The sequence below is a fragment of the Gossypium arboreum genome, chromosome 5 (assembly GCF_025698485.1).
Source record: "Gossypium arboreum isolate Shixiya-1 chromosome 5, ASM2569848v2, whole genome shotgun sequence".
In the NCBI taxonomy this organism is placed as follows: Eukaryota; Viridiplantae; Streptophyta; class Magnoliopsida; order Malvales; family Malvaceae; genus Gossypium; species Gossypium arboreum.
In genome coordinates, this window is record NC_069074.1 from 86,422,156 (window position 1) to 86,447,890 (window position 25,735).

Genomic DNA, 25,735 nt, shown 5'->3' on the forward strand with positions numbered 1-25,735 from the left:
TACTCGTTCAATATTTATTTCAACATTTCATGGTTTTGTATCATAATGTATTCAATTTTCAACATGTCATTTATCATCATTTTCTTTACTAACTCATTTCGACCTTTATTAATCGGCGCTATAGATTAGAACAAATACTCAAATCTGTGCACAAATAAGTCCGAGACCCTTTGGAAATTGAGACTACTCAATATGTATGTCAAAATATGTCATGTCAACCCTTTGAGAATTAAGGATGCTCACAACCCTTTGGGAATTGGAGCTAATCAATCACTAATATCTATGATCTTATATCATATCAACTATACTCCGACTACGTTTAACGAGACATTATCATTATAATCTTCATTATAACCTATATAATCATAGCATCAAGATTTAAGTACTTATATATATCAAGCGTATATATAGGGAGAGAACAAATTCAATCATTCATAGCTTGATTCAACAATCACAATTTCAAGTTCATCGTCTCATAGTTTTGGAGAAAGATATAATTACCTTGGCATGTAATTCATATTTGTTTATAACTAATAGCTAATTTACCAACATATTATTGGAAGTGAATTGTAATAGCATAAACTAGAAGTAACTATTCGTCAATGACTTTAGCTTTCCCTTTTACGTCGTCTTGAGCTACATAATTAAACTCAAATACAAAAACTCATTAATCACACAATTCAAACAAAAATCGACACAATATTGACATGAGTACATTTTATTCATTTTAGTCCCTATAAGTCCTAATATTCGAAATGCTCGTAACTTTTGGTTTGCTTTATCATATTGAAAACTGATTTCATATTTCTCCAATAGAGACCTCTGACTTTCAGTTCATGACAAAATTTTCTTACAACTTTCAATTTATTTAATTTGGTCCCTAATAATCCACAATGTTTTCAAAGCCTTTAAGATTAAATCAAGCTTATTCTTATAACACCCATTACCTTACTAACATTATAACATAATTTTCATCTGAAGTTCTTATCTTCAATCTCTCGCTAACTTAGTATTCAATATAATTTCTCAACTAAACAACATCAATTACTTCATCAAATAACTGAGCTATGCTTATCAACTATCAAAGCCTAGAATTTCAACAAAAATTCAAACTAAAACTCACATTCCTTGAGCAATCTAGTGGACATAAATGAAAAAAAGAACCATGAAATTTTTCTTTGTTTGCCGTGGGGGAGATGAGGAAAATAAGCCTTATCTTTCTTTCCTTCCACTATACTTATTCTATTATTAATTATAATTAACTAGTTAAATTAATAAATAAAAGAAATCAATGCTCATAAAGTCACTATGCATAAGCTAATGGAACTTAATGACATAGATCATGGTTGGCCGCAAAGTTTATTTTAACCATGGAATATTTGAGTTATATTTCAGACCTCTAGATGGAATTAATTGTTTGTAATTAAGTAAATACATCTGAATTGTTAGGATATTTTTAGAGTATTACGTAACAAAGCTTGGAGTGCACTATAAATGACATCATTTGTTACTTTTACTACTGGGAAGAAAAGGTGTGGTTGTGTTTGGAAATAGGTATAGGTTGAAGGAGAAGAAGAATAGGACGAAGAAGGAAAATGAAGGAAGTGAAACATTACCATTGCAAATGGTGTGAATAATTACCAACATAAATGCCATGGCAATTCTGGGAAGATAACGCAACACTTAATCAATGTCACTCTCAGCCAACTGTATGTGTACCAAAAAAAACCACCCTGAAAAGAGGAGAAAAAATGTGTGTGCTGAGAGAGACGAATCTACCCTATAAAAGGAAGACAGATAAGAAAACAAAGAGGAGAGGAGATTTGCGTGAGAAAAGATTGGTGAAAGAAGTTTTCTTTGGAGACAACTCCGATGAAAAAGTTCAGAGAAAAAAAAGGGTAGCAGCTATGAAGATCATATCACAGACAGGAAGAAGGGGAAGAGAAATCTGCCCTGGGTTTGATAACAATCTTGGGATTGAAATAGGAGCTGGAGTGTAGCGAAAACTTCCTGCAGTTCTGTCTTTATTTTTCTTGATTGGATTTCTGTGAATCAAAAACGTATTTGAAGAATGTTCTTGAATGATTTAACTCTGGTTTTAACTTTCCAACCCATAAATTGAACATTTTCTAGGTTGGAATTATTTGGGCAAACTTTATATTATTTTTAATGCCCATGATATGAATTTGTTTATACTACTATTTCATTCAATTTAAGTTTATGTTAATTGCATGCATGTGATGGTCATAAAATTAATTAAAAATTCGACTAAGGCAAGGGCACTTATCGAACAGTAGTATAGTTATGATGAGACCGAAAATATCGTATCCACAAGGACTAAAAGTACTAGTAATTATTATCTTTTTATTATTTAGCCTAAGAATTAAGGGATGTTTTAAACTAAAACTAATTATCTAATTAACTAAGATTACGACAAAGATTAAAGTTGGAAAATAATTTTTAGAAAATTGATGGAGAAGACAATACTCAAGGAAGAATCCACCTAGACTTCACTTATTACTTCTGAATTAGACAATTTATTCACTTGACTTAATCCGTAGAAATCCCTGATTTATGTTAATATCTCTCTCAAGACTAAAAACAATTGACTCTAAGTTGATTAATTGAAATCTCTTTCTAATTAAAACCCCTATTGTCACATTAACTCGATCTATGGATTCCCTTATTAGATTTGACTTTAATCCGACAGATTTATGTCATCCAATCTCTAGGATTGCATGCAACTCCGCTTAATTATGGGGATCTACTCTTAAACAGGGACTTTCGCTCACTGAATAAACACATCAAAACCTGAATTAATACCCTGGAATATTAAAACGAGAATTTAAAACTCACAATTAAGAATAAGAACAAGTATTTATCATATAATTCAAATAGTAATAAGATTTGTCTTAGGTTTCATCTCCCTTACGTATTTAGGGAGTTTAGTTCATAATGATGGAAAACATCTCAAGATTTAGAAAACAACAAAACATAAAGAAACCAAAAGAATCCCTAGGGAATTGAATGGAAATCTTCAGTCTTGATCCAGATCCTACCTCCGAGCTGATTCCTATAGTTGTTCTTACGTATTTTCTGTCTTCTACTCTGCGTATCCCCTTTAATCCTCTTCTAGGATGTTTATATAGACTTCAGAATGCCCAAAATAGCCCAAAATTAACCTTTTTTTCCAAATAGAATTAGACCTAGGTTTAACAGGGACACGGTCGTGTGCCACGCCCGTGTGAAGGTGCTCAAGCCGTGTGTATTTTTGAATTAGTTTCTGGTCGACACGGCCATGACACACAGGCTTGTGGCCTGCCCGTGTGAGGCACACGGGCGTGTAGTTTACCCGTGTGGAAGTGCCTGGGCCGTGTGAAACACTAAATTAGGCCTTTTTTGTCTGTTTTTGGCCCGTTTCTTGATCTTTTCGCCTTCCTATGCTCACCTAATTATAAAACATGAAATTAACGGATTAGGAGTATCAAATTCAATGAAAACAAGAAAAAATCATCCATAAATATGCCAAGCATGAGGTGAAAATATGTATATATTATGGTTTATTGCATGCAAGCTCTAAACATAGTTGATTGTATTTTGTGTTTTGAGGTAGATTTAAATCTGAAAAGATTAAGTACGCTGGATTATGAATTGATTGATGCAAGCAAGTACTCGATAGAATACTTCTAGCACTCTAGACATAGATGTTGCGACTTGTACGGAGAAGAACATTCAATGTATTCCTGAGTCCTCTAAATGTACAAAGACTCAGAATATTAACTTAAGATCTAGCTATCGAAAGAGACAGATTACAGCAGTGATTCTATGAGCTATAGGATAGTCAAAATTTTGCCATGGCATTATTATCATATGAACATATCACCTAAATAATTCCAACCTTATTCATTCAGCAACAGAAATACTCTTTAATATTCTTTATAATTTGCCACAAAATTTTAATTGCCATATCATATTTTTCATTTCTCTTTGATTTTATTAGTACATTCATCAAACATCTTTAACAAATTGAGATTTTTTCCTTATGCTCAGTTTAGTTAGTAGGATTAAAATAATAACTTACTCAATTTTTAATCAATGTTTGATCCCTGTGGAGACGATACTTACTTATCATTTTATTACTTGAACGATAAGTATACTTGCACATTTGCATCATTTATTTACACGCAACAATTGCCATTGAACAAATACGAAATAAACTCAACATAGCTGATCAATACCATAGTCAATACCAATGACTAGATTCCGCAACATCCACATCTATAATTTCTTTCCAACTGCCACTCCAATGCACACGCAAACTATATTACATACTAACGGGAGTTTCACATTCTAACCATACCAATAATCAACGTCGATGCAATTAGTACAGATAATAGAGCATAAGCCACTTCTTATGTCTCTCAATGCCCCTCTAAAAAAAATAATTGCTTTATGAAAAAAAGGCAGAGTTGGATTTCTTTTCTTGTAACGAAGGCCTCTGTGTATTTGTGAAAAATAAAATAGAATAAAATAAATAAAAATAAAGAACACATAAATTTTACGTGAAAACCCTTTCGGGAAAAAAACCACGGGCAGAGGAGAAGAAAATTCACTATGTCGAAAATTTTTTTTTACTCAAATACAAGAGGAATAGACTATGTCTATTTATAGGCTTGCAAAGCCATATTCTAGTAGGATTGAAACACCTTATCCTAATCAATATAAAATAGATGGAGTTTAATAAGGTTTAAAACCTTATTCTAAAATAAAATAAAAGAAGTCTAGTTCTATATGGATTTTACTTTTATTTTATTTTCCATCGTATTTTATTTAAATAAGAATTTGGGTCACTTAATTCTAACAATCTCCACCTTGACACAAATTCTCAATGAACAAGTTCTTCATCGCGAACTTTCAATAAACAAGTTCTTCACCTCTTCCAAAAACCCTTAAGGGTTTAACTTCAACAATGAACACCAACCAAGTCTAAGCAATGCTCAAACTTGGTTATAGGAAGTGACTTAGTCATCATATCTGCAGGATTTTCATGAGTGCTAATTTTGCTCACAACAATATCACCACGAGCAATAATATCACGAACAAAATGATACCGAATATCAATGTGTTTTGTTCTCTCATGAAACATTTGATCTTTTGTAAGAAAGATGGCACTCTCATCACAAAATCTCGTGCTGATTTGAAGGTCTTCATTGAGTTCACTAAATAGTCCCTTCAACCAAATAGCTTCTTTACAAGCCTCAAGAATCGCCATGTACTCAACTTCAGTGGTAGACAAAGCGATCGTAGTTTGCAAAGTGGCTTTCCAACTAATTGCACAACCTCCGATTGTAAAGACGTAACTCGTGAGAGATCTTCTTCTATCAAGGTCTCCAAGAAAATCAGCATCAACATACCCTATAACTCCATCTTTAGTTCTTCCAAACTGTAAGCAAACATTAGTAGTGCCTCGTAAGTATCTTAAAATCCATCGAATCGCTTTCCGGTGTTCTTTACCAGATTCGCCATGTATCTCGCTAACCGCACCGATCGCATATGATAAATCGACGTGAACAAACCATAGCATACATGAGAGATCCTACTGCACTAGAGTATGAAACATGTGACATATACTCAATCTCATTATCGATTGAGGAGATAAGGCCGATGAAAGTCTGAAATGGGTCGCTAAAGGAGTACTAACAGCTTAGCACTCTGATATTGAACTCAAAAGAACTTTCTCAATGTACCCTTCCGACTTAGGTACAATTTACTTGCTTTTCTATCTCGAGAATCTCCATACCAAGTATCTTCTTTGCTGGTCCTAAATCTTTCATCTCAAATTCTTCACTTAGTTGGGCTTTAACCTTTCTTATCTCTCTTTATCTTTTGTCGCTATCAACATGTCATCAACATAAAGAAGTAGATACACAAAAGAACCATCAACTGCTTTTTCTTAAAGTAGACACAACTGTCAAAACTACTTCTTTTGAAATCATGAGAAGTCATAAAGGAATCAAACCTCTTGTACCATTTGTCTTGGTGACTGTTTCAAACCGTAAAGGGACTTTTTCAAGAAGCAAACATAGTCTTCTTTTTCGAGACTATAAAACCCTCTGGTTGTTGCATGTAAATATCTTCCTCAAGTTCTCCATGCAAAATGCGCTTTTACATCTAACCTCAAGCTCCAAATCATGCATGGCAACAATACCAAGCAAAGCTCGAATCGAACTATGCTTAACAACCGGAGAGAACACATCTGTGAAGTCCACTCGAATTTGATCTGTAACCCTTTGCAACAAGCCTTGCTTTATATCCGGTTCTTCAACTCCCGAGTCCCTTCTTTCTTTTTAAACACCCATTTACAACGAATGACCTTTTTACCTTTAGGAAGTTTTACAAGATCCCATGTTCTGCTTTTTGTGGAGTGATTCCATCTCCTCTTGCATAGCAAACATCCACTTTTCTGAGTCTTCACAGCTAATCGCCTCAGAATAATTAAATGGCTCTTGATTCGCATCTATATCTTCAGCCACATTTAAAGCATAAGCAACTAGATCAACCTCGGCATACTTCTTTGGAGGTTTAATTTCTCTTCTTGTCCTGTTTTTGGCGATAGAGTATTGTGGTGAAGAAGCAACTCTATTCTCAATTTTTGTACTGGCTTGAGGAGTTGATTCTGTATTAATCTGATGCTCCACCTGCTTTTGGTTTTCTTTATTGGAAGAGTCTTTAAGAGATAAGTTAGGTAGCATAGCAGTTTCATCAAAAACAACATCTCTGCTAATCACAACTTTTCTATTTTCAGACACCATAACTTATAGCCTTTTACACCACTTTATAACCAAGAAAACGCATTTAATGGATCTCGGTTCCAATTTTCCATTATCAACATGAGCATACGCAGGACACCCAAAAATCTTTAAATCGTAATAATTAGCGGATTACCGCACCATACCTCTTGTGGAGTCTTTTCTCAATGGCAACGGATGGAGATCGGTTGATCAAAAACATGCAGAGAGGTCGTCGCCCAAAATGACTTCATAAGTTGGCATTTGACAACATACATCGAACCTTCTCCATGATCGCTTCGTTCATTCGCTCGCAACGCCGCTTTTGTGTGGAGTATGACGAACTGTCAAGTGTCTCATGATCCTTCGACTTGCACAATCTATTAAACTCATCGAACGTAACTCTAAGCCATTGTCTGCATGCGGAGGTATTTTATCTGTTTTCCCGTCTGTTTTCAATCATAATTTTCCAAGACTTAAATGTGGAAGACACATCGCTTTTCTGCTTCAGGAAGAACGCCCAAACTTTTCTGGAAAAATCATCAATAAAGGTTAGCATATAATTAGCTTCACCTCTCGAAGGCACTCGGACGGCCCCACAGATCGAATGGATATACTCCAACGCTTCCTTCGTGTTATGGATTCCTCTAGTGAATCGAACTCTCTTTGCTTCCCAAAACACAAGGCTCACAGAAATTCAGTTTGCAAATTCCTTGCCCATTAAGAAGTCCTCTTTGCTTAATTCGCCATGCCATTCTCACTCATATGCCCTAGGCGATATGCCAAAGTTTAGTAATATCATCATCGACAAGGAAGAGGAAGCGACAATTGCATCACCGATAATGATAGAACCTCAGAAACATATAACTTGGCAATCTTTCTTTGCCCTTTCATCACAACAAGGACCCTTTGAAATCTTTAAAACCCCACTTTCACTGTGTATCTGCATCTTTTGAATCAAGAGTACTCAATGAAATTAAATTTCTTTTCAATTCGGAACATGCCGCACGTCACTAAGTGTTCGACAACTCCATCAAACATCTTAACTTTAATTGTTCCAACACCGCGATTTTACATGAAGCATTATTTCCCATCAAAACAACACCTTCAGATCTCGTTTCATAAGTTGTAAACCAATCCCGATTGGGACTCATGTGGAAGGTGCAGCTGAATCAAGTATCCACTCGCGCACTTTAGAATCATTGATGAAGCAACTAGAAGTTCACCATCGCTGTAGTCTTCTACAACATCGCTTCACCGAATTTTCTCGCTGTTTTCCTTTTGATTCGCAGCCTCCTTTTAATCTTACTTTGTAGCTTATAGCACTCAGATTTAATGTGCCCTTTCTTCTTGCGAAGTTGCAAGTTTTACCTCTGCTTGAAGATTTCGATCTACCCTTAGATTTACCACGAGGATTCCGTTCTGTGTTCTACCACGATCATCATCAACATTCCGGTCTTGTCTCCCACGAACAATGAGACCCTCTCCCGAGAGTTGGGTTTAACCACAAGATGCTTCATCTTATCATACGAGGTTAAAGAATCATAAACCTCATCAATTGTGAGAGACTCATGGCTATATAAAATCGTGTCTCTAAAGGTTGAATAAGACGGGGCAACGAACAAAGTAGAATCAACCCTAGATCTTCCTTATCATACTTGAACCTCCATGGCCTCCAAGTTTGAGAGAATTTCTTTAAACACATTAAGTGTTCGTGTACGACGCACCTTCCTCCAAACGATGAGCATAAAGACGCCGCTTCATATGCAACTTGCTTGTTAGAGTTTTCGACATACATATTTGTTCTAGCCTCTTCCATAATGCAATGGCGCTTTCTCTTTCATCACATCCTGCAAAATTTCGTTGGACAAATGCGATGTAATTGTGTTAATGCCTTTCGATCCTTACGCTTCTTCTCTTCATCTGTTAATGTCGAAGGCATCTTATCTATCCTAGCGGGGCATCCTCTAGATCCATCTGCAAGAATCGCTTGCATCTTAATTTGCCACAACGCAAATCGGTGTTGCGATCCAACAATGAATTTCATACTTCAAAGACGCCATTACCGTGATCGAGATGAATAACCCTAAGCTTTGATACCAATTTGTGAAAAATAAAATAGAATAAAATAAATAAAAATAAAGAACACATAAATTTTACGTGGAAACCCTTTCGGAAAAAAACCACGGCGAGGAGAAGAAAATTCACTATGTCGAAAAATTTTTTTACTCAAATACAAGAGGAATAGACTATGTCTATTTATAGGCTTGCAAAGCCATATTCTAGTAGGATTGAAACACCTTATCCTAATCAATATAAAATAGATGGAGTTTAATAAGGTTTAAAACCTTATTCTAAAATAAAATAAAAGAAGTCTAGTTCTATATGGATTTTACTTTTATTTTATTTTCCATCGTATTTTATTTAAATAATAATTTGGGTCACTTAATTCTAACAGTATTTTCACACCATACCGCCTCACGGAACTTGATAACTTCCTACGGCACCATATTCAACCGACCAAGCTCTTCTATTTCCAAACCATTCAGAGCTTTATGATTGTTGTTATTATCCAACTCTGATTTTATTTTCCTCTATCAATTCCATATATATATATATATATATATATATATCTACAGTACCATCAGGTTTTTCATTCCAATCTTTGAGGGCCAACTTCAAACTCCTCATCTTCCTTGATAATAAGTAGTTTAAATACCACTTGTGCAAAATAAAAATAAAAATTAAATTAGGTATCAAAATTTAAAAAATAAAATAAAATTTAAATACCAATTTATAAGTTAAGCCTAAAAATGAAGAAGACTTTCAATATTTTATAGAAACTAATGTTATAACTTGATATATTTTTTCCAATCAATATAATTTTCCTTCTTATTACAAGAAAAGAAATATACAAACCAAATATAAGATAAACTATTACAAGGAAGTCAAAAAGTGGTCACAAATCACTTCTTGATATATAGGAATTGGAAATCATAAAAAAGACAAACATGTATTAATTTATGATTTTTTTTTTATTAAGATCTTCTCTCGTGCAGGAAAATCACCTTCAGTTGCAGTTCTAATCAGACCTGAAAAACAATCATATAGAACTTTGTTATTTAGTTAAGGATATATTTCTCAACGTTGAAAGAACTTCATTAAGGAGTGAAGAAATCAAATTTGTTACCTTGTTGAAAGAGCTCTAATTCTAGTCACTAATCTTGTTTTCAGCAGAACAACTGAAACATAAACCCAATCCTTTGCATCATCCAAGTAACGATAATATGAATGCCTCCATGAACGTTTGAAGAACACAACACTGCAAAACCCCCAAAAACCCATTGCAAATCCAAGTCCCATGGCAGTGTAAAACCATTTCATGAACTCATCACAATCTTCCTCACCTCCTACTGCAGGTTTACCAGGAGGTGGTCCCCCATTGAGCAATTCGGTGAAACAGGAGGACCACAAAGTCCTCTATTATGGGAAAATGATGAAGGATCAAAGCTCTGTAGTTGAGTGCTGGTTGGAATTTTTCCAGACAACTCATTGTAAGACAAGTCCAAGATACTTAGAAATGTTAATTCAGTCAAGCTCGTAGGGATGTTTCCTGAAAACTTGTTTCTTGACAGGTCAAGCACCTCTAGTTGTCTTAGATGCCCAATATTTTGAATAAATTTTCCGGTTAAAAGGTTTCTTGACAAGTTCAATGCAACCAGTTCTTGAAGACTACTTAATCCTTCAGGAACCTCTCCTGTTAATTTGTTACAAGAGAGATCAATGGCTAGTGGCAGTCCAAGTTGTGGATAGTTTTGCTTTGTTCCTTTCCATGTAAGCAATGCCTCATCAACATACCTAACCTGAACCAGAGCTAACCATTCAAAAGACACTACATCTGAGAGGTGATGCTCAATTCTTCGATCTAAACTCACTTTTTCTGCCATGGAAGTGAAATTATTGAGGCATGGTGGTACAGTATCCGAAATTTTATTTACAGATAGGTCTAAGATTTGTAGATATTTCAATCCACAAAGTTGATGAGGAATCCTTCCCCAGAACTGATTCCGTTGAAGGCTAAGAGAAACCAATGATGAAAGCCTCTGGCCGATCCACATAGGTATTTCTCCTGATAATTCATTATCACTCAAGTCCAGAAATTTTAACTTGGTACAACTCTGTAAAGATGAAGGTAATTCTCCAGAGAATTTATTACCACGTAAACTGAGCATTTCAAGAGAAGTCAGAGATCCTAAGGAGCTTGGAAGTGAGCCTGAGAAACTATTATCACCCAAATTCAAAGCTGTTAAAGACGGGAAACTTCCAAAACAGTCCGGAAGCACTCCAGAAAATAGATTATTTGAGAGATCAAGCCATACTAAAAAACTTTGACCGGTAATACTACAAATTGGAGAGATTGTACCAGTAAACTTGTTTTTGGAAAGGTTGATGGTCCTCATATTCATAGAGTCTAAAGAAAAATGTGGCAATGGTCCTGAGAAATTATTAGAGCTTAGATCTAGATGTCTTACGGTGATAGATTTATTTGGAAAAGTACCACTGATCTGATTGAAAGACATGTTTATGTACTTTAATCTCTGAAATGGGTCCCAAAACCAATAGGGAAGAGAATCTGAAATTCCTGAAGCAAAAATATCAAGGATTTCGACGTCCGTTTGAGTCCGAATCCAAACTGGGAAACGAGGCCCTAACTTGCAAGAGCAAAGCTTTATTTGAATCAGTTTAAAAGTAGGAATCCATCCGGAGTAGAATTTCAAAGTCAAATAAGTGTAGGATAAATCCAACTCCTGTAAATAGGTGAAATTTGAGAAATGAGCTTCGGAAATCACAAAGAATTCCCTACAAGCCGCAAGACTTGTAGGTTGGAAACTTGTCCAATGCTTTTGCTTATGGATCCCTTTAAAAGGTTGTACCCAAGATCTAGAACCGTAATATATGGTAGTTTTACGATTTCATTCAACACGGAATCTCCCCTAACTTGATTCTCAGCTAATATCAAAAGATTATCACTCAAATGAAGTTCATTAATAGCCATCATGTTGCCGAAACCTTCTGGAATTGGACCTTTCAACTGGTTTCTTGAGAGATTAAGGGAAACAAGGTTGCGGCTAACATTAAACAGCCATGGATATATGGCAGAAGAAGGGAGATTATTAGCAGAGAGATCGAGATGGGTGAGAGATTTAGAATGGTTAGCAGAAGAAGGTGATGAAGAAGATATGCTTGGAAGATCACACTCCGTCATAACTAGTTCTTCAAGGAAAGGAAGGTGGCTAATGACTTGAGACCAATCATTTGCATTACTCAGGTTAGTGAAACTAAGATCAACCTGTTTCAAACGAGAAAGATGGGAAACCCACTCAAGTTTTCCAATACTGAACATTTTTTTGAAATTATGGCGAAACGTCATGCCTATGCTGTTGCCACCCAATCCAAGAGTCTCCAACATTGAAAGATTTCCAAGTTGAGAAGGAATTGGAGCTCCAAAATTAGCATTAGAAAGATCCAGTAATTTCAAGTTTTTCAAAGATCCAAAAAACTCTGGTATGAGACTTCCATTAAAATCATTACCGAAGAAATTTAAAGAAGTCAAATGATGTAGTTTAAGCAGTGAAGGGCTAATTGTACCTGCTACAAACCATGACCGGTACATAAAATCGAGCATTTCAACGTGTCCTGTAAGGCTGTTGCAATTGACACCATCCCAAAGACAGCACTCCTCACTTTTCCATGAAGAAAGGGCATCGTGGCCTGACGAATCCATAGCTTGAAGGTTGTGCTTAAATTCAAGTAGCGCTTTTCTCTCACTCTCTTTGCACAATAGTCTCGCACTAGCATCGGTGCATTTCTCCTGAAGAAGAAGACAAGATATTGCAAAAAATAAAACAAGTTTATGAGACCTCATACTTGACACCGTAATCATGAAATATGAAGCAAGAGGAAATGAAATTGTGTTTTGTTGTTTAAATTCTGAATGCTAATAGCTGAGGAAAGTCCCCTTTATAAAGACCCAACATGAATGGAATATGAGCATTCATACTATAGGGATGTATTTAATTATTTAAGATTTGCATTAATAGAGTTGAAACATGCATTTATCATTTTCCACACTATTCAACCTTTAATGGACGACTTAGTTTCTTATTTCAGTATTAGTAAACTATAGGGTTTGAATTATTTAATATTATTATATAATTAATGTAATAAGAAAGTGTAACACCTAAATTTGGTCTAGACGTTATGGCCGAATATAGTGATGTCGCAAATAATATGTTTAGTTATGTAAAATCGTTTCGGTTAATTAACTAACATGTTTTACCTCCATTTTTGAAAACATTAATTAATTGGTTTATTAGCCAAATTCTATTTTACAGCGGAAGCTTAACAAATCGATACGTTTTTGAAATCAAATTTGTATTTTTAAGGAAAACCTTGATTAAGTAAAATTCGTCGACTTCATAAAACATTTTATCAAACATGCAACATTTTAAGCAAATAAATCCAAAAATCAAGTAAAAACCAAAGAGTCCAAAGAGTCCCCAAAAATTACAACTCTCAAATTAGTCCAAAATTTAGAATAAACCAAATGAACTAAGTTTTAACAATATTTACAAAAAAGTGGTCGCCACTGAGTCTCTTCCGCACCGATCCGCCTAAGTCTATGGATTACCTAAACAGAAATAGACAAACAGAGTTGAGTTTACGTAAACTCAGTGTGTAACCCAACAGAATTAAGCATGCAAGCATACAATCATCATATACATAACCATAAACAGATACAGATACGGACTCATGTCCTTTTTAGATACAGTAACAGAATCAAATACAGATACAAATATGAAAAATCCTACCCCCATCCTCTACACACCATTTCTGACCATCCCATCACACCATGTGGGGTTAAAAACACCCACCCATCCCTACACACCACGTTGTGTCATTAAGACACATATTCGATATAATATGCAGCCAAGCTGCCAGAATATAGGCGTTTAACGCTGATCAAAATATTTCCTCTTGATATACTAATCTCACCCCAAAACAGATACAGAGCATACATACAGAATAAACAGATAAAACATGTTAAATATGCTTCTATAAATAAATAACAGATATGCATAACATAGTCATACTCAGAACAGTATTACAGTCTAACAGGTCACATAGTTTTAGGATTCATATAGCCTTTACCGACCCTATGGTAGGCCCATAGTCGATTAGGACGACCTGTGCGACCTTACGAAAAATTTCAGTATAATGGGCCTACATGCCAATATGGGCCCACACCCCCAGATTGGCCTTGCCCGTGTGGTCCATACGGCCTAGCCCAGAATTCACACACTCGTGTGGCGCACATGCCCAACTTGGCCTAGCCTATCTGGCCCACACGGCCATGCCTTCGTCAACCACACGGCCGTGTTCTTGCACATGGCCTACCACACTAGTGCGCACACGCCTGTGTAGCGTCAACAGTGGCCTTTTCGGCTTTTGCCAAAAACTCATTTTCAGCATTTCGAGTACACACCTAGTATCGTTTCGATGAAAAATAATCTCAAGCTTCTAAAAGCCTAAAAAATAGAATACCCATCAACGATTTAGTGGATTTGCTAACAAATTCGATAATAAGGAATCGATAAGAAACTTACTTACCACCAACGACAACCACTGTTAACACGTTCTAAATCGTCAGAGCTCTAACAAAAGGTTCCCTATCAGTTCTTGCACATAACGTTCCTAATGAATTACTATTCTTTCAAAAAAACCCCATAAATAAGAAACTCCACCATTCGAATAAACTTTAACAAAACTGAAACTAGCAAACAACAAAACCTCACTTACCCAAAATGCACGATGACAACAAAACAACGTACCACAAAATTACCACGGCAAAAAGAAAGATTCGAAACGTTAGAAAGGAAGAAGGAAAAGAAAGAAGAAGAAACACAGAGAAAATGACGTTAATTTTTTGGAAGGGGGAGAAAAACAAAAACTAATCAGATATTTCCAAAATCCCTTAATTCTCTCCACTACCCCACTACTGATAACTCCCTCAGAATTTCAACTCAACCGGAACTCTATCAGATAACAGAGCAAAAATATAACACCCTCGTTAACTAATTGCAGTGATTCGTAACAAGTAATAAATATTTATAAAGATCGAACTGAAACTAACTATTATCACGACGAAAAGGCAAGTGCACCTATCGAACAATAGTATAGTAATAACAAGATTGGGATATCGTACCCAAGGGAACCAAAAGTACTAGCAATACCTATCTCTTTATTATCAGCAATACCTATCTCTTTATTATCTAGCCTAAGAATAAAAGGGTTTGTTTATTAAACTAATTATCTAAACTAATTAACTAATTTAATTAAAGTGAAGAGAGAATTTGGAAAAAAGACTTGAAGAGAAGCAATTAATAAAGACGACACCCAAGGAGGAATCCACCTAGATTTCACTTGTTATCTAACTCTGAACTAGACGATTTATTCACTTGACTTGTTCCGTAGATATCCCTAAGTTAAGTTATTATCCCTATTCAAGACTAATAACATCTAACCCCTAGATTGAATAACCAAGACTTTTCTCTAATTAACACTCTAGGGTTACATTAACTCGATCTATGGATCCCCTTATTAGGTTTCACCCTAATCCGGTAAAATTTCATAACCCTATTTCTATGCGCCCGATGAACCCCGCTTAATTATGCCAAATCTACTCTTAGGCAGGGTCTATTCCTCCTCTGCATAAGCACATCAAATCATGAATTAATACCGGAATATTAACTCAAGCATTAAAAACACATAATTAAGAACAAATCAAGTATTTATCATACAATTCAGACTATAATAACAAGATCCATCATAGGTTTTATCCCCCTTAGGTATCTAAGGGGTTTAGTTCATAATAAAATAAGAGCACATCTCAAAAGTATGAAAATAACAAAACATAAAGAAAACTCTAAAACCCCTGAAGGAATTCTGAGAGAGATCTTTAGTCTTGGAGTAGCTCCGGCTTTTGAGATGGATCGTCTGGCTTCCTTCAAGTAATTCCCGGCGTGTGGTTCTGTGTTCTAGAAAAAGTTATGGAGAGAGAGGCAGGGAGGCCGCTCCCTTTCTAGGTCATAGGGTGTTTATATAGGCTTTTGATTGGCTTTCTTACCCCCTAAGTATCCTTTTTTCGTGTAAAATACAACTCCTTGAAAAAGGGACACGCCCGTGTGCCACGGCTGTGTGACGTGATTGCCAGACCGTGTTTGATCCGTTAAATTGCCACAGTCGTGTGGGTTCAATAGTCAGGCCGTGTGAGTCATGTAAACCTTGGTCGACACCCTCGAAAGGCACGGGTGTATGAGCTGCCCGTATGGCAAGGCTTAGGCTGTGTGGTCTTCTCGATTTGGTTCGTTTTGTCCCCTTTTAAGGTCATTTTTGGCTCCTTTTGATCCTTGGTGCTCTCATGAGTACAAAACATGAAATAACTGGATTAAGAGCACCAAAATCCACAAATCTAATAGTAAACATCCATAAATATGCTAAGTATTTGAGGTAAAAACATGTATAATATGGTGTTCATCAAATACCCCCACACTTAAGCATTTGCTTGTCCTCAAGCAAAATTCTCACTTACTGCTAGAATTCATTCTTTTCAATCACATAATCATTACTAATAATGTTACAAACTACTCCATGGAAATTTATATAGTGAGAATTTAACTATAGGGGCATTTAGTCCTAAATATACAAGAGATGACATCCTCACTAAAGATTCACTCAAATCACTCAAAATGTTTAAGGTTCAAGATTAAACACTTGATTGTCTAACATGAAAAGTTATTACTATAGGCTTGCATGAAAATCAAATCTCTACTACTTGTAAATGATATGACACACTAATTAAAAGGTCTTTGTATGGTTGTAATGGGGTTTAGGTTACAGATATGGATACAAGTTGAAGAAACAAGGGTTAGAATCGAGATAATTTCAATATGTTACCCCACTATTAAAAAATTAATTATTGAACCACAAACAAAAATCTAGAACTATTTTACATGAGTTCCTCACAACTTTAGCTTGCTGAGAATTACACTAATACTACTGAGTTTTTTTTAAGAACAAATCTAGTCAATACAATATAGAAATCATACTTCACGATTCAGTAACAAAAAAAATGGTGAACATAGTGAGGTAACAATATTAAATTCAATCTCGACAAAACGGGTTAAATAAGAGGATTTCAACAATAATGGGTTAATGGGTTAATGATAAGGGTTAATCAATGAAAAAGGGTTAGTAGGCTCAATGGGGGTTCACTAAGGGTTTAATTGTGTGGGAAAGCTTTTTATGGATTAAGTGGGTTAAATCCTAAGTGCCTTTATCATCTCAGCATATCAAATCATACGTGTGATCTTGACATTTATAATTGAAGCAAGTTCTAGAATAACAGTTCAATGTTGACACACTCAAACCACAGAAGAAGTGAGTAAGAAAGAAAGTTATATGCTCAAAAGGCTCAAAAATCTCACCAAAAATTTGGGTTTTTGATGTCATTCTTGTATACTTAAGATTTCAAGATAATACCTCGATTTAGGAAAATAGTCTAAAAATTTTAGTTCTCAAAATATCAACTTATCATGCTCGATTCTCTAATGTCCTATAATCAAATAATCATGCATAATTCTCATGGTCTAATTCATGACATACCAACAATAGTTATAGATCAATCAGAATTCATTCTATCAATATTATGAGAAAATCACTTAAACGCAAGACCAAATTCAGGGATTTGAGAATAATGCAAAAAGTTAGGTTTCATGTTCACCCCCCATACTTAAGATGTACGCCCTCAATGTACAAAGATAGACTATTCAAAGAAAATCATAAGAGGGAAAGAGGTGAAACTCCCTGTTAGAAGGATGCGGAGCTTGATTTTGAGGATGGAGTGTTAGGGGAAAATGGTAGCGGCCACTATTCTTGGCTAGATAAAGAAATTGAGTCGTTGAACATGACACTTGTTAGGTATTGTTCCCTATTTGTTTCCTCATTCTGTAAAATATTCCTAGTAACTTTGCTTGGAAGTCTGTAGAATCATGAAGAGCTTATTAAGAGTTGGTGTGAAAGAGAGCGTAGTGGAATTACTTGTTAGAAATACCAGAAAAGAAAAAATAAAATTTACTAATATAGATATGTCTTTAAAAAGAAAATAATAACCAAAAATAAACATAAAAATATAAATAGAAATAGAAATAAAAAAAAAGATAAGAGGATTCAATGATCCTCGTCGGTGGGGCCCTAAGGTGGTGGTGCTGGAGTGTCGATGTGAAAGTACTGGCATAGCTGCTGCATCATGGTCTGCTTGTCATCCATCTGTCGGTTCTGTCACCGATCTCGCTCGTGAATCATCTCGAACTGTGTAGTGCAATACTGCTCGAAGTGAGCGAGTCGGTCAGAAAAGTGCGCCAATAAAACAGTCGCATGAACTGGTCATTCCCTAGGTGGCGCGGTGGAAGGCTCCTCGTGTTATGGGGGAACATCATCAGGGATTTCTTCAAGATCCTCCTCGTCAATGGCATGAGAGAGACGGTACTGAGGAGAATCGGTCCCACGTCAGCGCTCGATCATCCTCATTGTAACATAGTCGTGATGCCCTGTGGGGACATCTGACCGATCAGTGTAAGCGCGGATACCTGGGCTACGATGTCGAGGAGGCCGAAGTGTCTGGTAAGGTACGTCACGTACGGGCCGATAGAGATCACTCTCTTCCGATGTCGCTCGGTCTGATGGCGAATGGCGAAAGCAATGAAGTATGCTAAATCAGTCACGTGTGCATTCGCAATGCACCATAAATAGTAGGCGTCATGGCTATTGACGACGCCGGTGCTCTCTCTCCTTTTGGTCAATGTGTGAGCCAATATGGCATGGAGATAGCAGAAGGAAGGGGGGAGAGCTGAGGCCTTCGAGCGGCTGGGGTCGTAGGTGGAAGAGAGTGGTGCCAAAGCCTTCCAGCACAAGGAGGGGGAGATATGGATATTGGGTGGGAGTGCATTCATATCCTCCTCCTCCATAAACTCATCGGTGTAAAGTCCCAGAGCAACTCCAAACTCTGGGACACTTATCGCACGAACTAGACCGCCTAATCAGAAGTGAATGGTGCCTAGGTCGTCATTGTTCCTCATCACCACCTGTAAATGAAAAGTAGAGCATAATTCCAAGGTTAGCTCTAAATAAGTGGGCTCAGTGATAGCGAAGAACTGTTCCCATGGGTCTGTAGACAGGAGGGCGCGGATGGCATCAGCGAGCTAAACTTGTTCTACGGTTGAATTGCTCTAAATAGCTCCTCTTGCGAAGCTTGTTGAAATTCAAGGAACAAGTGTCGAACTTCAACTGTAGCTCGTATCGAGAAGGAACCCGGTCCTCAACGTCTCTTTGACAATGAGACCGCGGCCTTCTTTCCTCTCGATGACGACATAATGTACCTAAAAATATTGAGCATTGATAGAATCCAAGATACATTAGTAGTTAAGCAAGAGGCCCAAGAACTAGTATATGCTATTTAGTGGCTTAAATAAAATATAGAGAATTCTAAGTCAAGTTCCTAACTTATCTAAAGCAAATAGGACAATATCTATGTAAAGCATGTATAATACTAATGTAGTAATAAAAATTGGAAAAATAAAGTTGAGAAAGTGAACCAAGGGCTGTTGTAAGGTGGTGCACTGGTGTGTAGTGGCGAGCATGGCTGTGTGACACAAGGAGGAAGCCATGTGATGGGAAAATTGAGGGTATAGGGAGGGGAAAATGGGGATTAATGCAAGTGGAGTGACTTTGAGGGTGGTTTAGGGGTTGGGGAAGTGATAATCTAAGGAATGGTGGCCAGAATAGGGAGTAGGGGTTGGGGGAGGGTGAATTTTGGCTAGGGTTTTGAATAGAGGAAGAAGATGAACAGTGCTTTGTTTATATAGAGGAGGGGCACACAGCCTAGGGCCACGCCCGTGTGCTGTAAGAGTAGCCCGTGTTTTTCGAATTTTTTCAAATGTGGTCGTGCCCAACTACTATCACACGCCCGTGTGTCTTGGGCGTATGTGGCCCACGGCCATGTCGCACGGCCTTACCTAACATTGTTCGCTTCTCCCACGCCCGTGTGTTATGGTACCACGCCCGTGTATTGTTGTACACGGCTGAATAGCACGGGCGTGTCACATGCCCTTGTCAAAGAAATAGAATCGAGCCCTGTCCCTGGCATGCCCGTGGGTTTATATCCCACGCCTGTGTTATTCCTATCAAGTTCACCCACGGCCATGTTGCATGTCGTGGAGTTTTATCGCACCCCGTGTTTTGGGGAAATCATGTCCTGCTTCAACACAGCCGTCTCGCACGGTCGTGTCTTTTCCCTTGTTTAGCCACGACTTCAAGCACGTCCGTGTGCCTGGCCGTATGTGCTGAAAAGCTTTTCAATTCAAAGATTAAGTTAAGGATTCAAAGTGTTAGAAAATAAAAATAAAAATAAAGAAATCAAAATATGTTAGTGCTCGGGTTGCCTCCCGAGAAGCGCTTATTTATAGTCTAAGCTCGACTTACCTCTCTGTTGATTTATCATGGTAGTTTGAGGAGTTCATACTCCTCCTTCCTGCTATCAATCTTAAAACAAGGTTTTAATCAGGTGTTGTTTACCTTAAAAGTGTCGAACTTGGGATGACTCACCTCCACCGTACCAAATGGAAAAATATTGAGTACTGTAAGAGGGATTTCCTCATTCGATATGGTAGTGACAATGTGAGGATCAACGGCACCTAGTAAGACTTTATCGCCTACCTTAAGTTAATTAGGAGAGGTATCGGGTTTGTTTTAGCGTAGTTTTGGTTTATCATGTGTTCTCAGTTTGTGTTCTCGCCATTCGTCTAGCTCCTCTATTCGTAGCCTTCGTTCTTCATGGACATCTTTGTTCTTTTCATGATAGTAGCGTACTGTCTTTTTTTTCTTGGTTTAGGAAGGTTCCTGCAACGACGATTGAATATTAGTTTTTCATTGATAGGTTTATGGCATTATCCTAAGTCTTAGGGGTTTTGACTGAGTCATGTGCTTGGAGTGTTACTGCGTCGTCACCTGAACGAAGTGTTAGCTCCCCTGTGCCTACATTAATAATGGTTCTGGCAGTTGCTAAAAAGGGTCATCCTAAAATTAAAGGTACCTCGTTATCCTCATCTATATCTAAGGAGACAAAGTCTACTAGGTAAATAAATTTATCAATTTTAACGAGAACATCTTCAATAATACCCTTAGAAAATTGAAATGTTTTGTCAGCCAATTGTATGCTCATCCTAGTCTGTTTGGGTTTACTGAGACCTAGTTGTTTAAACATTTTATACGGTATAACATTTATACTTACCCCTAGATCAGCTAAAGCAATATTCACAGATAGACTACCAATTAAACAAGGGATTGTAAAACTCCCTGGATCTTTTAATTTGTTAGGTAGCTCATTCTTTAGAATAGCTGAGCAGACTGCATTGAGTTCCACATGCGATGTAGCGTCTAATTTCCTTTTATTAGCCAGAAGTTACTTTAAGAATTTTGCTGAGTTGGGCATCTGCGAAAGAACTTCAATAAAGGGTAAGTTAGTATGTAATTTCTTTAAAAGTTTGACAAACTTACCGAATTGTTCTTTTGTTCTGTCATTCATAATTGCTTTAGGATATGGCACACGAGGTTCATAATTCGTACTTACCTGTTTAGGATCATCATTGTTTACCTCTTCTCGACCTTTGTTCATCGCGTTGTCTTGCTATAACTCTGGCTCAGGTGCAATGAATCCTTCCTTATCTTGGGCACTAATTGCATTGAGGTGTTCCCTCGGATTAGGTTCTGTATTACTTGGTTAGCTACCTTGTGGTCGTTCGGAGATTAGTTTGGATAGCTGGCCTATCTGAGTTTCGAGTCCTTGGATCGATGCTTGTTTATTCTTAAGTGCAGTCTCGGTATTTTAAAAACGAGTTTCTGACACCGAGATGAATTTTGAAAGCATCTCTTTAAGGTTCTGCTTCTTCTCTTGTTGATAAGGTGGCTGTTGAAAACCCTGAGGATTTTGTGGCTTTTGATTCGCTTGACCACCCCAAGAGAAATTTGGGTGGTTCCTCCAACCTGTATTGTAATTATTACTGTATGGGTTATTTTGAGATCTAAAGTTATTATTACCCATATAGTTGACTTATTCCTCTTTGGTTGTGGGATTGAAGGATAGAACCAAGAAAACTATCAATCTTTTTATTGAGAAGTTCTACCTAATTAGAGAGCATGGTGACTGAATCGATGTTATAAACGCCGGCTGCTTTTGTTGGTTTAGTCCTCATTACTTGCCACTGATAGTTATTCAGTGACATCTCCTCTATAAATTCATAGGCATCTTCTGGTGTTTTATCGTTGATAGTTTTGCCAGCAGGAGCGTCAATCTTTTGTCTTGTTGAGGGATTCACACCATTGTAGAGCGTTTGAACTTGCAGCCATAAAGGTAATCCATGGTGAGGGCACCTTCTTAGTAAGTCCTTGTATCTCTCCCATGCCTCGTAAAGTGTTTGTATATCCATCTGCACAAAAGAAGAGATATCATTACGTAATTTAGTCGTTTTAGCCGACGAAAAATATTTTAGTAAAAACTTCTCGGTCATTTGTTCCCAAGTAGTGATAGACCCTCATGGTAACAAGTTCAACCACTGTTTAGCTTTGTTTCTCAGTGAGAAGGGAAATAACCGAAGATGAATGACATCATCAGAAACGCCATTGATTTTGAATGTATCGTAAAATTCTAGGAAATTTGCTAAGTGAGTGTTGGGATCTTCATCCTGCAAACCATCAAACTGAACAAACTGTTGTATCATTTGAATAGTGTTAGGTTTTAATTCAAAATTATTCGCAGCAATAGCAGGTCTAACTATACTAGACTCAGTTCCTGTTAAAGAAGGTTTAGCATAGTCATACATAGTACGTGGAGTAGGATTTTGATTAGCTGTAATTGCAGGAGGCAACTGATTTTCTTCGTTTTCAGCCATCTCGTCGGTTGGAGGTTGAGTATTGTCTTCTTGTTCATTTTTTGTGTATCGTAAACTACGCCCTATTTCTCTTTGATTTTTACGAACTGTTCGATCGATTTCTTCATCAAAAAGTAAGGGTTCTGACGAGTTTCTTCTAGTCATAAACTATAGAAACCTGCCAAGAGAAAGAAAAAGTAAATTAATAAATAATAATAATTAAATTAAATTAAATTGCAAGAAAAATAAATGGCTAAAGTAATAAAAATTTAGTGTTCCTAATATTTCAATTCCCCGGCAACGGCGCCTAAAACTTGATCGCAGTGATTCGTAACAAGTAATAAATATTTATAAAGATAAAACCTAAACTAACTATTATCACGACGAAAAGGCAAGCGCACCTATCGAACAACAGTATAGTAATGGCAAGACTGGGATATTGTACCCAAGGGAACCAAAAGTACTAGTAATACCTATCTCTTTATTATCTATCCTAAGAATAAAAGGGTTTGTTCATTAAACTAATTATCTAAACTAATTAACTAATTTAATTAAAGCGAAGAGAGAATTTGGAAAAAAGACTTGAAGAGAAGCAATTAATAAAGAAGACACCCAAGGAGGAATCCACCTAGATTTCACTTGTTATTTGACTCTGAACCGAACGATTTATTCACTTGACTTGTTCCGTAGAGATCCCTAAGTTAAGTTATTATCCCTATTCAAGACTAATAACATCTAACCCCTAGATTGAATTACTGAGACTTTTCTCTAATTAACACTCTAGAGTTGCATTAACTCGATCTATGGATCCTCTTATTAGGTTTCAACCTAATCCAGCAAAATCTCGTAACCCTATTTCTAGGCGCCCGATCAACTCTGCTTAATTATGCCAAATTTACTCTTAGGCAGGGTCTATTCCTCCTCTGCATAAGCACATCAAATCATGGATCGCCTGGATTTTTTGAAGTAATTCTCGGCATGTGGTTCTATGTTCCAGAAAAAGTTCTAGAGAGAGAGGCAGAGAGGCAAGGAGGCCGCTCCCTTTCTAGGTCATACTTAGGGTGTTTATATAGGATTTTGATTGGTTTTCTTACCCCCTAAGTATCATTTTTTCGTGTAAAATACAACTCCTTGAAACAGGGACACACCCATGTGCCACGACCGTGTGACGTGGTTACCAGGCCATGTGAGTCGTGTAAACCTTGGTCGACACCCTTGAAAGGCACGGGCGTGTGAGCTGTCCGTGTGGCAAGGCTTAGGCCGTGTGGTCTTTTTGATTTGGTCTATTTTGTCCCTTTTTAGCTCATTTTTGGCTCCTTTTGATCCTTAGTGCACTCCTGAGTACAAAACATGAAATAACTGGATTAAGAGCACCAAAATCCACAAATCTAATAGTAAACATCCATAAATATGCTAAGTATTTGGGGTAAAAACATGTATAATTTGGCGTTTATCACTAACGTAGGGATTCGAACATAGGACCTCCAACACTCTAACTACCTTACCACTTGAACCAGTGGGCTCATTCTGATATGGATGTGCAGACAATTTATTATAAGGCCACTAAACAGAGATAGGGCTTAATTCCAAAAATAACAATATTTGTCAAGGGTAAGACTTGAACCCAAGACGCCATACGCACACTCAGAACACTTAACCACTAAAGCAGATACATAGTTGTGTCAGAATTCACAGAAGTAGAATTAAATTATTTGGGGTGTTACAACTCTACCCATAAATGAAATTTCGACCTTGAAATTTACCTGATCAGAACAGATGAAGATACTGCTAATGCATCGAGTCTTCAAATTCCCACGTAGCTTTCTTAGAGCCATGATTCCACCACAGAACCTTCACTAATGAAATGACTTCCTCCTCAGAAACTTAATATCGTGATCCAAAATCTAAATTGGCTCCTCATCAAAGGTCAAGTCCGATCTAACCTCGATTTCCTCAATAGAGACAACGTGAGATGGATTTGACCGATACCGCCTCAACATTGAAACATGAAAGACATCATGGATATAGTCTAACTCTGGGGTAGCTCCAACTGAGAAGCAATCAGTCCCACACGTTTCAAAATCCGATACGACCCAATAAACCTAGGGCTCAGCTTGCCCCTACGATCGAATCTCAGAACCTTTTTCCGTGGTGAAACCTTAAGAAAGATGAAATCCCCCACCGAATACTCAATATCATGCCTTTTGATATCTATATACGATTTCTGCCTATCAGAGGCTGCCTTCAGATGCTTCCAAATCATTCTAACTTTATCTTCAGTCTTGAAAACTAACTCAGGACCTAAAACTTGAAGTTCACCCAACTCAGTCCAACATAGCGGAATGTGACACTTACAACCATACAAAGCCTCGTAAGGTACCATATGGATGCTAGACTGGTAGTTGTTATTGTAGGCGAACTCAGCTAATGGCAGATAATCCTCCCAACTACCTTGAAAATCAATCACACAAATCCAAAGAATATCTTCTAGTATCTGAATCACCCTCTCAGATTGACCATCGATCTAACGATGGAATGCAATACTAAAGTCCAATCTTCAACCTAGAGCCTCATGCAATTTTTTCCAGAACTGAGAAGTGAAACGAGGATCCCTATCATAGAAAATCAAAATAGGAACCCCATACAGTCTTACATTCTCAAAGATGTAAAGTTGCGCTAGCTTCTATAGAGAATAATTCATTCGAACCGAAATGAAATGAGCAGACTTGGTCAATTGATCCACGATGACCTAAACAGAATCCTTCTTAATGGGTGTCAAGGGCAACCCACTAACGAAGTCCGTCGTCACTCACACCTATTTCAATAAAGGAATCTTAACAGGTAGTAGCAATCCCGAAGGCAACTGATGCTCAGCCTTAACTTGCTGACACGTTAGTTATCGAG

General features: G+C 37.0%; 1 protein-coding gene and 1 non-coding gene across 2 annotated transcripts; one reads left to right on the forward strand and one right to left on the reverse strand.

Moving 5' to 3' along the window:
• Positions 1-9,870: 9,870 nt before the first annotated feature.
• Positions 9,871-24,666, reverse strand: LOC108466076 (receptor-like protein EIX2). The gene is made up of 5 exons (XM_053027636.1): positions 24,595-24,666; positions 11,680-12,660; positions 10,203-11,596; positions 9,979-10,110; positions 9,871-9,880 (listed from the first exon to the last, which is right to left on the reverse strand). The coding sequence occupies exons 1-5, from the start codon at positions 24,664-24,666 to the stop codon at positions 9,871-9,873; spliced, it is 2,589 nt and encodes an 862-aa protein (XP_052883596.1).
• On the forward strand, positions 22,317-22,422 carry LOC128293472 (small nucleolar RNA R71). Its single transcript, XR_008283653.1, has one exon. It is a non-coding gene; the product is annotated as a small nucleolar RNA R71 (small nucleolar RNA).
• Positions 24,667-25,735: the final 1,069 nt, after the last annotated feature.